We start from the raw sequence: 15,570 nt of genomic DNA on the forward strand, positions 1-15,570 counted from the left end.
GCGGTGATTAAAGATTTCATCAGTTTTATAAAATAGCCGCTGATGATTGGGACCTGGGCTTCCTAGTATCCCTTACTAAAGATATTCACGTGACTGTTGATGAATTTAAATCTGACGTCAGCATCCATGTAACCTCCAAATCCACCCTCTCTGCAATGTTGGCACGAAGCCGTCTTGTCCTACCGCTCTTGATGCCTAATTTGTCTATCTCTTCTTGCCGAGCAGCATTTCCAAAATTTGTGCCTCGGTGGTGTGCACCTGCTTATCGCTCCGCTTACAAATCTGTCAGCGCAACCCAAACGAAAGCTTTCTCAACTACATCCAAAATGGTGCAAATCGATGATTCCTATGTGATGAACCACACATGTATCCGTGTCAAGGATCCGAAAGTTTCGGTGCCTTTTTACGAGCGCAACTTTGGCATGAAGCTTCTCCAGAAGTTCGCCTTTGACAGCTTCACCTTGTACATGTTGGCTATCGACGACGGCTCGAACGTCAATTGGGCTGCCAGAGAGGGTGTTTTGGAGTTGACTCACAACCACGGTACTGAAAATGACCCGGACTACACTGTCAATAATGGCAATGGTGAGAAAGACAGAGGCTTTGGTCACATCTGTTTCTCTGTCGACAACATTGAAGCCGCCCAGACGAGATTGTTGGGTGACGATGTTCGTTTCCAGAAGAAATTGACTGATGGAAGACAAAAAAACATTGCTTTTGCATTGGACCCAGATGGATACTGGATCGAGCTCATTGAGCATGGGAAGGACAAGAAGGAAGGCACCACTGACCCTGCCTCCTACAGACTCAACCACTCTATGATCAGAGTGAAGGATGCCAGCAAGTCTCTTGACTTTTACAGAAAAGCACTTGGAATGAAACTTTTCAAAAAGAAGGAATTCGAAGCTGCCAAGTTCACCTTGTACTTCTTGGGCTACGATCACGGATCAACCATTCCAGAGGGTGAGGAGCCTCCATCTAAGCAGGCTCTTCAGCAAGGCATCCTTGAGCTTACTCACAATTGGGGTACTGAGAATGACCCTAAATTCAAAGGATACCACAATGGTAACTCTACAGAGAATGGCGCCAAACAGGGATATGGACACATTTGTGTCGCCTGTAAGGACCCTGCAGCTTTCTGCAAGAACATCGAGAATGAATTTGGAGACTCTGTCCAATGGCTGGTGAAATGGAACCAAGGTAAAATGAAGAACTTGGCCTTCATCAGAGACCCCGACGGATACTCAATTGAGATCATTCCCCTGGATATGTTTGGTGACAACTAGGAACCCGGGCGATTGAGAGCCCGTATTTAGGGTCGGTGTAGTCGGTGACCGACCGAATAGGTCCTCATTGGCTAGGTCGGGCCCGCTGAATGTGGATCTTTAATTTGGTATGAAACAATCCGTCTACACATAAAGCGAAAATATATTTAAAACAGCACAAGCACAAGAAATAAGCTACCACTACTGGTGATAAATAGTATTAGTGTTCTCTTACCTAGTACTCTGTGTAGTCTACGACGTAAGCTTCGAGCACCGCCTCAGGTCTTCGAGATCACTTGCAACCAAGTCTAAAAAAAAAAAATTATTGACTATATATCGAAGACACCTTCCGGAGATAAAATCACATTAATGACGGGCATTGTTAATCTCCCCTGGTCGTGCGGTCTTCAGTGTATAGGATAAGCAACGGTGCGATCCAACCACGCTCAATTCTTGCTTATGCTCAGTTCCTTCAAACGCTTCTTCTTTGCCACACCTAGAATGGTTACCGACGCCACCAAGACTAAAGTCAACAACTTGATCAAAGAGCACCCTGTGGTGATCTTTTCAAAGGACTACTGCCCATATTGCACCAAGACCAAGAGCACTATTTCCGCTCTCACCGACCTGGCCTACATTTTGGAGATCAACACCATCCCTGACGGCGCCGAGATCCAGGATTACTTGTTTGAGATTTCTCAACAAAGAACTGTCCCTAATGTGTACATCAACGGCCAGCACGTTGGTGGCAACTCTGACGTTCAGGAGTTGAAGTCCCAAGGTAAATTGGACGGCTTGCTTAAGGCTGCCCTTTAGCCGAATATAGAATCTATACTTTCATATGGAGACTTGTAGATGCTGAATGTGGGTATGATTGGAAAGAGAACGTTATGTTGGACTCTTCGATCAAACGCCACCGTAAAACTGTGGAGCTCAATGGATCGATATGCGGCATTGCTCGGTCCAGTCAATTGTCATCATGTAGCATAGTCTTGAAATGATGGATCATGGGATCGAGCTGACCTTGTGGCTGCTATGAACCTCCACTGCTCTTTTCAGCGGACTCAAATGGACAATATATTGGAGAATTTGCTCCATTAATTTCAATAAGAGCGAATCCCAGGCTCCACCAATTGAGCCAAATCAGTTTCGAAAAGACAACTATGGTAAACCAAACGGTAAACTGTATTTTCAGCGGCGCATCTAGAGCCTGATATAGTCCCTGGAAACCCGGCACTGAGATATCCATTTTTGAAGTCAAAATTCCATACAATCACTTCACAGTATCAGAAAACACAAACAACTGGCTCTTTTATAATCCAGGCCATTTCAAGAAAAATTCTACGATGGCCCCACATTAGTCGTGTTCGGTTACCCCATACTAGGCCCGGACTATATTGCCCAGCGCGGCTTCACTTATTCGTTTGCCGTGCAGTATAGAAACCGATTGCCGACCAGCCATAGAATATCCACTTCAACTGCTTTCCATTCTGTGTTTCTGTTCTTAATGGTCTGCGTCAGGCTTCGGCACGAATTGCCCAGACGCTTCTCCACATCAGTCACCTTCACTTCAATCGACAGAACGCAGTTCCCTATTCGTCTGTTCAAGGACCTCAAACCCAATGCCAAGTACAAGCTCAGGGTGCCCTTGATGAAGTCGCCGTCCCATTTGGGACATTACTCATCCCGTATGAATAGAAGATACAACGAGGACAGGTACAGTGGGTGTGTGTTGGACTTGAAAGGCAGGACCACGTTCAATTTCAACATCTTCGATGGCCATGGTGGTGATCAATGCCTGACTTATTTACTGGAACATTTGGGGAAGGTGGTTGAGGAGTCTTCACTGTTGTGTGGGGAGGATGATGCTTCAAGAGAGGGACTTATCAAGCAGTATGCTAAGAATATTGGTGGTTACTGGCGCAGATGGTATAAGCAACGAAAACAGAACTTCGAAAAATGGGCAGCAGTGCCGATCCAGGTTAACAAATTGAGCAAATTAGGAGATGTTCTGGATGATCTTCTGCTCAGATTACCCCTTTCCTTCTTGCAAACCGACTACGACTTCTTCAATGAGAAGGACAATAAACTGGGCTCAACTTGCACCTCTGTGTACATGGAAACGCTCCACTCAGAGCTTCACGGAGAGATTCAGCCTGTATTTGAAAGCTACTACTTCAACAGAGGTACCGTCAACAAATTGACTGTGGCCCATGTGGGCGATACCAAAGCGATCATGGTTGATAAGAACGGCGATGCTCATCCCTTGACCGTTCCTCACCATCCGCTGAACCCTACAGAGTCATCTAGATTAAGACGGTACTCGGCGAATTACTTCATGACAGATTCGTTCGGCGAGGAGCGCTTCATCTCGTTAGCAAACACTAGAGCCTTTGGAGATCTCAACTACAAAGAGGTGGGCGTGAGCGCCGAGCCAGAGGTATCCCAGTACATTTTTGGGGATAGCAGTACCATCTCAGACAATTTGACCCCGAAAGAGATAAAGGAACACACCGTCGGCGGGCTTGGCGGAGATGAGTCCTTCTTGGTACTTTGCACAGATGGCATCACCAACGAGATCACCGACCAAGAAGTCGCTGATATCGTCATGACAAACTTCAACATGCGAGGCCACCAGGCTGCTACTCCTCAGGTGTGCGCTGAGGAGGTTGTCAAATTCGTAGAGTACATTGGTGGTGATGACAACGCTACCTGTCTTGTCATTCGCATGAGCGGCTGGGGCCACTGGCCTGTGATGGATAGAACAGGTCAGCTTCGGCAAGAGCGTTTGAGTGCCTACTCGCCTCGTGATCGTGGCTCTGGTTGATCTACATAATAATGCATTGCAACTTCGTGATTCTATATGTACAAGTAGGGTGCCCTAGTTCTTGGTGTATTTGTAGGAGAAGGGCTTTCTCGTTCTGGCAAACTCACCGAGCTTGTTTCCGACCATCTCATCGGTAACCTCGAACTGGATATATTCCTTACCATTGTGGACCTGGAACTTCAATCCAACGAACTGAGGCAATATCGTGCAAGATCTGGCGTTGGTTCTGATGGGAGCGCCTGTCTTCAAAGCGTTAGCGATGGGCAAAGGCACCACGCTGGGGCCTTTCCATGCTGATCTGCCTTTGAGCAATATCCTGGCAGCTTTCATTATGGATCTTGAGGAGCTCAGATATGGAGCCTTTTGCACTGGCGAAAAAATGTAGTAGTCGCGCACGTGATCTCCAGGCGATTTTTCCACTCCTACAGACCCCAGTATATCGCGAGAGGCATCGCGAGCAGGCATCTCTAGATCGATATGTTCGCCCAGCGATTCGACCCCAACCTGGTGGGGCAGGAGTTGCCGAAACCACAGATTCCAATCAAGAAAAGAAAACTAAGTCAGACATCCATTGATGACGAGGCCACAAATGAGAAAGCAGATACAGAAAGCCTGAGTTCAGATAGCGAAAGCACTAGCGATAGTGATAGTGACAGTGAAAGTGAAAGCTCATCGAGTGAAAGTGGGGAGGAAACTTCTGAAAGTCAAGAGGAGGATGTTAAACCAGCGGATGAGCTAAAAAATAGCATGGAGGTTGACGATCCCGTTGAACCTAGAGAGGCCGACCCAGATTATCTCAAGAAGCATGCCTCTGTGTTTCAGAAGTTCAAGTCGGTTCAGTCCAATGATGTTGATATGGACACAGAGAAGCCTAGTGACGAGGAAGTCGAAAAACAGGATTTAGCTCCTCTTCCACAACCGGAACTTCCTCGAGACGTGACTCTTCGATCCACTCAGGCACATCTGAAAACCCTTGATTGGCTAGCGAAGCCAGTTTATGCATCTCCTGAGCAAACCTCCCCGTTCAGTGACTTTAGCATCTCGTCAAATTTACGGAGCAATATCGAGGCTATGGGTTTCAAAGAAGCCTTCTCTGTTCAGGTCTCAGTCTATAAAATGCTACTTGAGGATATTACAAGAAACAAACTCAGCCCAGATTTCAGGGGAGATATTTTGGTAAATGCCTCCACTGGTTCTGGCAAAACCCTTGCATATTGTGTTCCCATCATTGAAGCTTTGCATACGAGAATTGTCCCAAGAGTAAGGGCGGTTATTCTCGTCCCCACAAGACCATTAATTCAACAGGTAACCCAAACCCTTATAGAGTTGAGCAAAGGTACAAAACTTAATGTGGTGAGCTTGTCTAGTGACATGTCCATAAAAGATGAGGGTCACAAAATTTCTACTAATGTTCCGGATGTGATTGTATCAACGCCGGGTAGATTAGTGGAACATATTCTTAATAGTTCAGTCACTTTTGAGGCGTTAAGATTTTTGGTTATTGATGAGGCTGATAGATTGCTTAATCAATCTTTCCAAAATTGGAGTGAAATTTTGATCCGGAGTATTGAAGAACATAGAGATTCCTCGAGAAACGTTGGTAACACATGGGAACTTCAAACGCAAAAACTTGTTTTCTCGGCTACTTTGACCACTGATGCTGGCAAGTTATCGCTGCTAAAGTTCAGAAAACCTCGACTTATTGTTGTCAATTCGAAGGAACAGCTTGTAAACGAGATGTTCTCTGTTCCAACAACATTGACAGAGAGCAAGATCTTATTCGCATCTAGTGAGTCTTCCTACAAGCCTCTTTTGCTCACAAAACTCATGATTCAGTCTGAAAAGCTTTCCAACGTTTTGATCTTCTCGAGATCTAACGATTCCACCCTTCGTTTAGCGAAGGTCCTCGAAGCACTCTTTAAAAGATTCTACCCCTCTGCTCCCATCACTGTCGCCTACATGAATTCGACTAATAACTTATCATCCGTGAGAAATAGAGTCTTCAAAGATTTTGGAAACGGTGAGATTAACATTTTGGTCGCGACAGATTTGATCGCTAGAGGTTTGGATATCCTGTCCATTAAAGACGTCATCAATTACGACTTGCCAGTATCGTCTCGTGAGTATGTGCATAGAGTTGGTCGTACTGCAAGAGCTAATCAGCGAGGAGAGGCACTTTCTTTGGTATTCGGCAGAGGTGAAAATCAATGGTTCAACAGCCTTATGGTTGACGTTGGCAGAAACCAGCCCATCGATGAGCTTTATCCTAAGGCTATTGATCTTTATCTTGACGATCATGAGAAACATCAGTTCGAAGATATATTAACGAAGCTCACTTAGTGATGATTCCTGTCCCGTGGTTTCGTAACAACTTGGCCAAGATATTAATTAATTAATGTTTGTATATGAGTAAGTAATGAAAAGTGTGCTTTTAAGTTCACTTTTGCGTCAATTTGAAGCCAAAATCATGGTCTCTCGATTTTTTTTTGTTGGCATTCGCCATTTGCAATTCACCGTCTTGGCTGCGAAATATATAGAAACCTACCATGCGCTTTGACCATTAACACCTCACCACGAACAAAATCAAGAATGAAACCTTTTTAATTTACCTTGAAAAATTTTAAAGACTCAGGCAAATAAAACAGAAGAATTAGAAGTAGAGCAAGGGATTCAACTGTGCGGAAGGAGAACATTTGAAACCCCGACAGTGGCGGCTATGCCTCATGAATAACTAGTTTTCCTTAATGCACACGATAGCAGAATCAAGAATTGAACGGGCAAGGCTAACCATCTTGTGTATGCCCAGCCAAATTGCTGCTGAGTTGGAAGCGTAGATTAGGTATGAGAATCGTAGTTAAGAAATTCTCAACATAGTCTTGGCAGAGTCTTAAGACTACAATGAAAATTGCAAAGTGTGGCTGCATATGACAGGATGCAACAGTCAGTGAAAAGAGTGCAATCTGGTTGGAAAAACTGATCTTTGGTCAATTTATTGGGTCAAAATCGCTAAACAAATATGTGCACGTATATCAAACTGTACAAGAAACACCATCACCACGTTCATATGGTGTGGCACGATTAACATGCACGACTTTGCTACTGTGGTAACTCGCTGACGCAATTTCATTCAGATTTTCGAAAGGTATTGCAACCATTTTCTTTGGCCCTCGCCTACAACGGCAGGCATCTTTTGTAAGGTTGCCACCAGGAAGGAATGCCAATGCTATATAAAGTTAAGTAAAATCCAGCTTGTAGGAGCTTCTCGATACAAAGTTTCAATGGGGCTATTTAGACTGGAGAAAGAGTCGGAAAAAGACCAGAAAGCTGAAGCTCTGGTTGATTTCAGCCTGGTTAAGTCGAGAACTTCGACTGACAAAGATAAATCCAGTGTCGAGAAATCACAGACTTCAGACTTGGTCGAATCAAAAAGAAATTCCTCTGATACAAGGTCGTCCGATATTGAATCACAGGACAACGGGACCGGACCAAACCCTTCAAGGACCCTTTTTTGGCAGACCACTATAGTCGAATCTATGAAGAAGCTAAATACGAATGTCGTGCAGCTTTTGACCCACATTTGGAATGGACTCCAAAGGAGGATAAAAAGTTGATGAGGAAAGTCGACAGAAGAGTCATTTTCAGTGCATGTATTATGTTCGTTGCATTACAGATGATTAGAGGAAACTTAGCAGAAGCTACTGCCGATGATCTCCTTTCAGACATGAACTTGGATACAAATCACTACAATGTTGGTAACACAGTATATTTGATCTCCTTTTTGCTAGCCGAGGTTCCCTCACAAATGATTTCCAAGGCACTTGGACCAGATATCTTCATTCCGATCCAAATTTGCGTGTGGTCGATAGTTTCTATGTGCCAGGGTGCAATGCATAATAATGCCGGCTTTTTGGCTTGCAGAGCTATTATTGGTGCCTTCCAGGGTGGATTTATCGCCGACATGGTCTTGTGGCTCTCGTACTTCTATAAATCAGGTGAATTACCACTACGTCTCTCATGGTTTTGGGCTGCAACTGCAATTTCGAAAACGTTAACTTCGCTTTTGGCATTCGTAATCTTGAGGATGAGAGGAATAGGTGGTTTGACTGGTTGGCAGTGGCTTTTCATTATCGAAGGTGGTATCAGTTTGCTCATTGGTATCTGGTCCTTCTACCTCATGGTTCCCTCAGCTGTCCAAACAAAGAACAAAATGCACCCCAAGGGCTGGTTTACTGAAAGGGAAGAAAAGATTGTGGTGAACAGAATCCTTAGAGATGATCCTTCAAAGGGTGGAATGCATAACAGACAAGCTTTAACACTCAAGATGATTTCGGAGGCATTGTGGGATTACAATTTGTGGCCGGTCTACATGATTGGTATCCTTGCCTTCATTCCTCTTCATACGGTCTCACCATACATGGTTTTGGCCATGAGAAATCTTGGATTCAGCACATTCGATGTGAATTTGTTGACCATTCCGCTGCATATTCTTCAGATCGTTGGTCTCTTCTTCATAACATGGCTCTCGGAGAAGATTAATGAGAGAGCACTATTATGTCTTTCTATGCCGTTGTTCAGTATACCATTTTTAGCTGCAATGAGATGGTGGAGTGGCACAATGCAAGACGCATGGGTGACATGGTTTTTGGTGACTATGGTATTGTCGGCTCCATATATTCATGCAATTTGTGTTGCTTGGGTGTCAAGAAATTCTAATTCTATCCAATCCCGTTCAATTTGTTCGGCCCTTTACAATATGTCTGTGCAAGTTGGCAGAATTGCCGCTTTCAATATCTACAGAGAAGACGATTTACCGATCTACAGAAGAGGAAACATGCAGCTCACCTTCATTATGGTTGGTTTGATACCAATAATTTTGTTGACTAAATGTTACTATGTTTGGAGAAATAAGGTAAAGGAGAGAAAATGGAGTGCAATGACCGTTGAAGAGCAACAGCAGTACATAACTGAGACTAAGGATGTGGGAAACAAACGTCTTGACTTCCGGTTTGATCATTAAAGTAATTCCGCGTATAATTTTATAGATATTGTCAAATAAAGTTTTTTATTTATTTCAAAAGGGCATCTTAAACTTGATTCATTTATCGAATTTTCATGAGAATATTTCGCGGTCTCTACGCGTAAAATGGCCAAAATAAGCCCAAAAATGCATAAAAAATGTTCAAAAAAAGCCAATAAAGATTTAAAACTCAAAAATTTTAAAACTCTCGCCCAATGCATCAAATGATATATTAAAGCAGCACTTTTACATTGCAACAAGAAGCCTGGTTAGCTCAATCGGTAGAGCATTTGACTCTTAATCTTCTAAGGTCAATCAAAAGGTTGCGGGTTCGAGCCCCGCATCGGGCTTTCTTTTTCCTATTTTTGTTTATCAGGCTCCGAACAGCTACCAGCAGTGGTCTACAAGGAGCTAGCAATCCAGAATCGTGATTTAATCAAAGTCTTTGCCAAAAAACGCCAATAACCCCACTAAATGATCGTCGCTATATACATACACCAACCTCGCCTTTCCTCTTTTGCCAAAAATCTCATGAGTTATTTCACTTATTTGGTCAAGGTTCAGTGATCTCGGGAGAAACAAACCAAAATTATCAGCAAACTTCCGAAGACTAAGGCAGATATCTCTCAACGAGAACGGTTCCATCGCGTCGAGATCGAAATTTTTATTGTTGTAGCTTGGCCCACCCCATGGAGGGGAGCAAAATGCAAAATGAAACTTTTTCCTTTTCAATGGTATCCAATCATTCTTTTTTTTGAGTGAACTCCAGTCCCCTTGTATGAATTCGGTGTTTTCTGATACTCCGTACACCAGTGCATTCTGTACGCAACATGCTATGTTGCATTGATTAATGTCAATTCCAACGGCCTTCTTGCAGACCTTTGCAAATTGTATTGTATTCCCTCCTCCACCGCAACATACGTCCAAAACATATCTGCATCGCTTTAGTCTTCTTTGGACGTAGTGTGCCGTGAACCTAGCCACCGATTCTGGTGTGACAGAGTACCAGAGCTCCGAGGTTAGATAAATGCCTTCATCAAATTTCAGAAAGAGCTGGTATCTCTTGCGCCAGTACTTTTTGCAATTATCAGGAAGGGTATGATAATTGTGCATAAGAAGCTCATCTTCTTCGTTGATTTCGATATCTGAGCTCATGTAGTTGACTTTGATGTGCGCGATGAGCGTCCCATTACTTGATAAGATCGATCTTATTACATTATTAGTACACCTATTGATAAGCAAACAAACCCAATACCCTAAACCTTGTAAATCTTGTCCTCAACTTGCATGATGATATTCTCGTCTTGCATTTTGTTGAAGGCATTCTCCATCTCATCAGCACTGAAAACCTCCTCTTGCTGCAAGTCCTCGTTGATCTCCTGGATCACAGTCTCCTTAGCACAACATCCCTCGCTATTGGCAAAGAGATCCGTGTTGATGATACGAGACATAACCTCCAAAAACTTTGCGTATCTCTCATTACTAATGCCAACAAGCTGCTCTGCAATATTTTGCTCGAATGCATTAGAATTTTCTGATAATGGAGGCGCCTGGCCTCTGGAGAGATTCATGTTTCTCATCTCCTCTTCCACGCCAGCAGCTAGTGGTGGAGATGGCTCGGGTGTAGTTTGCTGTGGGTCGTATTCTCTGATCGGTTCCTCTGGTGACAAAGATGGCATCTCACCTGCAAGGTTGCCTCTGCTGGCATTTTGAATGGCTGCACTTGTGACATCCTCATTGACGTCGTCTTCCTCCAGGTCTGCATCCAATTCACTGTATCTTGGCTCTGCTCTTCTTCTCTTTGTGGGTTTCTTTTTGTTCGACTCTCTGAAGAGAGAGTAGCGAAGAAGCTCTTCAGCAACCTTGGCATCCTTGATGTCAATAGACTTGGACAAGCGTAATTTGGCGTGAGCTGTGGAAAGACGGATAAGTGTTTCCAAGGTTCTGGCAGTCACTGGAGCAGTTCTTCTGTGAATATCGGTGTCGCTATTTCTCAAATCCTTGTAAACCGATACAATGTACAGCGAAGCTCTTTCTGTCAATCTTGGTTTAATTCTCTGCTTCGCGTACTGGACGTACTTCTTCAAGAATGGAATCGATAAAATGGTAGGACTTTGGCCACCGGCACCGCTTCTAGCCACACCGGCGTGTAGGAGGGAATTGAACTTTTCAAAAATGGGTTGTTCAATGGATTCATCGACCAGATCATCTCCGGCAGCCAAAGATACCACACTGCGTTCTCTGACAGGTTCTCCTTCGGCCAAACCAGCTGATATAAATCTATGCATTCTTAAGACATGCTCAGAAACGGTTCTATCCTTCACTTGGTTGACATCGTCTGTGACAATGAAGAGCAAATCGAAACGAGACAAGAGAGAGTCCGGTAAAGCAATGTTCTTGTGAGGGTCCTTGTGTACGTCATACTGACCAAAGACCGGGTTTGCAGCCGCGATGACAGAACATCTGGCGTTAAGCGTTGTGTGAATACCTGCCTTGGCGATAGTCACCGTCTGTTGCTCCATAACTTCGTGAATTGCCACACGATCGGTGTCTGACATTTTGTCGAACTCATCAATACAAACAACACCTCTATCTGCTAGAACCATTGCACCGGCCTCCAAGCGTCTCTCACCTGTCTCCTTGTCAGATGTGACAGCGGCGGTCAAACCCACGCCCGAGGAGCCTCGACCAGTTGTGGCAATAGCCAAGGAAGCAGTGTTAAGAACAAATCTCAACATTTGGGATTTTGCGGTGGATGGATCACCTACCATGAGGATGTTGATGTCACCTCTCAAGTGGGCACCGTTGCTCAAGTTCTTTTCACTTCCACCGAACATCATGAGCAAGACTGCCTTTTTGATATAGTCAAGACCATAGATTGATGGAGCGAGTGAGTTTGACAAGATATCGAAAATATTCTTGTCCTTTGCCATTTTGTTGATGTCCCTGACATCTTGATCTGTGAGCTTTTCATGAGCGGCAACACCGGTAGACCGAGCATGAAGTGGGTAAACAGCATTGGCTAAGATAACGGTCCTGAAGGAGGAAGAGTTATTGGAAGCACCACCCAAGGCTCTATAGACACCAACAATCTGGACTCTGTCACCGGGTTTTGTTGTGTCCACTAAATCATCATCAAGAACAATGTCAACAGATCTCGGTAACTGACCAGCTGGCGCAGATTCAGGCATCTCTTGAACAGAAACTTTTTGGTGATCTCTGTATGTCGAAAAGCCGTACTCGGGGTCAATTTGTTTCCTTCTGGATCTTCCAATGGATAAACTGCGGGTGTGGAGATGGCATCGAAGGAAGTCGTGTTATCCTTGTAAGTCTTGGCGTAAAATCTAGCTGTCTTTTCGGCGTAGTGAACGGATCTGATCACCTTGGGTCTCACCAACGAAGCTCTGGTGACAATACCCTCAATGGAAACCATTTTAGAAAGGTAGTTGGAAGAAATGGTACGAGGCGTAACATGATTGCCACCAAAAGCTCCCTTGAAAGCGATATAAAACTGCTGGTTGTCATCAAGCTCGTCGTATCTGTTGTCGTTGGGGTCATAAATTGTCAAAACAGTGTCTCTCAACGCCCGTTCACACGCTGGAAGGAAGTCAACTGGCGTATCCAAAAGTCCCCTCCAGAATTCGACATCGAATTCACGGACTTCGTCAAGCAGCACTGACAATCTGAATTTTCCCTTCATGAGCATATCTTTGATGGCAGATCTGTGGTTGATACCATTCTCAGGGTTCTGATCCAAAAACTCTTGAAATCTTCTCACACGATCACCGAATACAGCATCGATGGGTTGGTCGATGGTGTCGTCCATCTTGATGAAAGAAAGTGGGTCTGAAGAAGAATTGGTGTGTGAAGTTGTAGTGAGGAAAAATTAAATGCCTCCTGGAGCGCGTAATTAGTTTTCCCAATGAGGACTAATTTCGGCGCGAGAATTTCGCATACGCGTCTGTTCTGCGCTCTCGGTGGCGGAACAAAAGCCTGACAGTCGGAGCGGGAAAGTGAAGGGGCCGTACAATTTTCATGGCTAAAAGTCGTTGCTATGCATTCTAAACTGTAGCCTCCCACCGAATTACTCACTAAGCCTCTATACGACTTTACGGGGAAATAGTATTCTGCGCAAGATTGATGCTAGACACTCAATTACAATTTTGGGCACTATATATGATACAATGATTTCTTCCCAAACAACACCGATATGCAAGGTAAATAATGATTCTAGGACACTAGTTTTTGAGGAATGTGCCAAAGGCAATGAAAAGTGCCCCAGATGTACTGGGAAAAAAGTTATTCATCCTTTTGTGTAATGACAATTGAAAGCGACGAGCTTTCGGTCTATAGTAGCCGAGAATGAAGTCAGCGACTACTGACAGCTTTTTGAATTAAAAGTGCTCAAATTATTACACAGTTGGCTGTATTAGCAAGGAATGCTCTTGTTCTCTTGTCTGCTAGTGTGAAGAATCTATGAAGACAGTAAGTCATATCGAATATTCTTAGCTGAATTGGGCCATCGATTTCGACAGAGCGGGCATCTCTCAATGAAAACTGGCAAAAAGAAACCAGTTGGAAGAAGCGTTATGATGAAGGATGCTCGTTGCTATTGAATGCAATATTTATAGTGCTTATATGCCTTGTATCATGCAACTTCTTTATATCATAATAAGTTAGCAGAACAGAAGAGGTAGAATTATTCCCTGTATAAATTTCTTAGTTTCGTCTATCAATTGAGTTCCCAACCCTCCATGAATGCATTCTCTTTACCAAACAACGATTCCCAGTCCTCGTACTCAAGAGCGGCCAAGCCTTTATATTTTCTCTTTTCCTCACTGTCAAGCAAAGACTTGTATGTCCAGTCCAAGAAATCCTCCATATTATAGTTAGGCTTCCTGAATGGTTCACTGAAGATCTTGGCTAGGGTTGCGATGTTGGGATGATAATGGCTCTGAAGAGTCTCAAGCTCCCAAAGCGAAGACCCAATAGCACCAGTCTTTTGTGGGTTGGGCTCATCATTTTTGAAGGGATCTTTGTAGTCCAGACTGTTTTTGCCATCTGGATTCTGCAACATGATCATGCACGATGGATGTCTTTTTAAAAGATTGTAGATAAATGGAAAGACAATGACCACACCCGGAGCAGACGACGACATTGCTAGGCGGGCAATTCTCTTTATGAAAGATGCAACTAAATTGGCACTCAAATGCGTGGAACTGAGAAATAGATCAAGCAGTCTGAAAAACCTGGCCCTGTATCTTGTGTATAGAAGACTTGGAGTAAGCAAGGAGTATAATTTGGTGAAGAACTCGGGATACTCCAAATTCTCGCGCTTCATAAGCTCCCAGAGAGAGTTAATGACAAGAAGCGGCACAATTTCATCTTCTTCTTGATCGAGAGAATCAGTGAGGAAGTCCATCAATGATGTGGGCGAGCTCATGTATGGGAGAATGCCGTAATGCAAGCAATTGAGAAGCTTTTTGTACTGCTCTGCTGATAAGTCTGGCATTCTAACCCAGGCAAGAATGCAACTTTGAAAATCTTGTTTGAAAGTTCTCATATAACTCTTGTCCATCTGTGGTGCTGTAGTGAAGTTGTGACCAAACCTCTCTTCATCTTCGAACATGACACCATTCTGGATGATACTGTAGAAGTTTTCAAAAATCCTGTCTTTCGTCGGGCCCTCTAGGCTTTTCCAATCACCGAGTTTCTTTGCCAAAGACTCGCGGAAGAAGTTCACTTGCAAGTCCTCGTGTTCAATGAACATTGTGTAGAAGTTGTAAACCAAGTCGTTTCTGTTGCCGACACCAACAGAGCTGGTAAGTAACGCGTGAACAAAGTCCTGATATATATCCAAGGGGAACTCATTGTTGTATTCGGTGTATTGTTTGACAATCTCGAGGTAAGTTTCCATGGCTCTTCTTTGGGTCTCCACGGCATTTCCAGGAAGCCTACTATTAATGAGCCAAAGAAGCTTTTCTCGAAACTTATCAAACTTCTCTGCGAGCCAAGCAGCGATAAGGTTCTTTTTCTCATCCTTGGTCTTTTTCATCGTACCATGCAATAAGAACCACTCAAAGACCACAGAGAGGGACTCTATAAGATAATTACAGACCTCAAGCGCTTCAGAGCTCGGTCCTTCTGAGAGCACTTTCTTAGCTAGTTCAAATTGATCTAGCAAAGGCACAAGATTATTGAACTTGTTCTCGTCCCTAATATCCTGAGCCATCGCTTTAAGAGCGTAGTGCTTTAGGAACTCCACATTTTTCAGAACCTCGACAGGTGCTTCAGGAGCATTCTTGGACTTCTTTGCCACTGAACTAGAAGCTTTGGATGTTCTCTTCTTTGCCATTTGGACCAGATCAGATGCTCATCGATCTAAGGTCAAGCGTAGTAGCCTGGATAGAGGGTAACGCGAAGAGATGTTTGTTACCCGGACTCGCACTATATAAGAGTGA

The 15,570-nt window shown here is 43.9% G+C and overlaps 7 protein-coding genes and 1 non-coding gene across 8 annotated transcripts; 6 read left to right on the plus strand and 2 right to left on the minus strand. All coding sequences in view use genetic code 12, as the record gives it.

The window, feature by feature from the left end:
• Nucleotides 1-326: 326 nt before the first annotated feature.
• Nucleotides 327-1,286, plus strand: GLO1 (lactoylglutathione lyase; the record flags this gene model as incomplete). The annotated part of the gene is made up of 1 exon (XM_025478963.1): nucleotides 327-1,286. One exon carries the CDS (start codon nucleotides 327-329, stop codon nucleotides 1,284-1,286), a length of 960 nt encoding a protein of 319 aa, XP_025338436.1.
• Nucleotides 1,287-1,724: 438 nt separating this feature from the next.
• TTR1 (dithiol glutaredoxin) lies at nucleotides 1,725-2,081 on the plus strand (the record flags this gene model as incomplete). The annotated part of the gene is made up of 1 exon (XM_025478964.1): nucleotides 1,725-2,081. One exon carries the CDS (start codon nucleotides 1,725-1,727, stop codon nucleotides 2,079-2,081), a length of 357 nt encoding a protein of 118 aa, XP_025338437.1.
• Nucleotides 2,082-2,772: 691 nt separating this feature from the next.
• Nucleotides 2,773-4,092, plus strand: PTC6 (type 2C protein phosphatase; the record flags this gene model as incomplete). The annotated part of the gene is made up of 1 exon (XM_025478965.1): nucleotides 2,773-4,092. The coding sequence occupies one exon, from the start codon at nucleotides 2,773-2,775 to the stop codon at nucleotides 4,090-4,092; it is 1,320 nt and encodes a 439-aa protein (XP_025338438.1).
• A 477-nt stretch (nucleotides 4,093-4,569) lies between these two features.
• Nucleotides 4,570-6,432, plus strand: CXQ87_000386 (putative ATP-dependent RNA helicase; the record flags this gene model as incomplete). Its single annotated transcript, XM_025478966.1, has 1 exon — nucleotides 4,570-6,432. The coding sequence occupies one exon, from the start codon at nucleotides 4,570-4,572 to the stop codon at nucleotides 6,430-6,432; it is 1,863 nt and encodes a 620-aa protein (XP_025338439.1).
• Nucleotides 6,433-7,744: 1,312 nt separating this feature from the next.
• Nucleotides 7,745-9,109, plus strand: CXQ87_000387 (uncharacterized protein; the record flags this gene model as incomplete). The annotated part of the gene is made up of 1 exon (XM_025478967.1): nucleotides 7,745-9,109. One exon carries the CDS (start codon nucleotides 7,745-7,747, stop codon nucleotides 9,107-9,109), a length of 1,365 nt encoding a protein of 454 aa, XP_025338440.1.
• A 263-nt stretch (nucleotides 9,110-9,372) lies between these two features.
• Nucleotides 9,373-9,459, plus strand: CXQ87_000388. The gene has a single exon. It is a non-coding gene; the product is annotated as a tRNA-Lys (tRNA).
• Nucleotides 9,460-10,365: 906 nt separating this feature from the next.
• On the minus strand, nucleotides 10,366-12,935 carry MCM3 (MCM DNA helicase complex subunit; the record flags this gene model as incomplete). Its single annotated transcript, XM_025478968.1, has 2 exons — nucleotides 10,366-12,314; nucleotides 12,350-12,935. The coding sequence occupies 2 exons, from the start codon at nucleotides 12,933-12,935 to the stop codon at nucleotides 10,366-10,368; spliced, it is 2,535 nt and encodes an 844-aa protein (XP_025338441.1).
• A 906-nt stretch (nucleotides 12,936-13,841) lies between these two features.
• NOC4 (ribosome biosynthesis protein) lies at nucleotides 13,842-15,464 on the minus strand (the record flags this gene model as incomplete). The annotated part of the gene is made up of 1 exon (XM_025478969.1): nucleotides 13,842-15,464. The coding sequence occupies one exon, from the start codon at nucleotides 15,462-15,464 to the stop codon at nucleotides 13,842-13,844; it is 1,623 nt and encodes a 540-aa protein (XP_025338442.1).
• Between the last annotated feature and the right edge of the window lie 106 nt (nucleotides 15,465-15,570).

The sequence above is a fragment of the Candidozyma duobushaemuli genome (genome assembly GCF_002926085.2).
Source record: "Candidozyma duobushaemuli strain B09383 chromosome Unknown A_B09383, whole genome shotgun sequence".
Taxonomy (NCBI): domain Eukaryota; kingdom Fungi; phylum Ascomycota; class Pichiomycetes; order Serinales; family Metschnikowiaceae; genus Candidozyma; species Candidozyma duobushaemuli.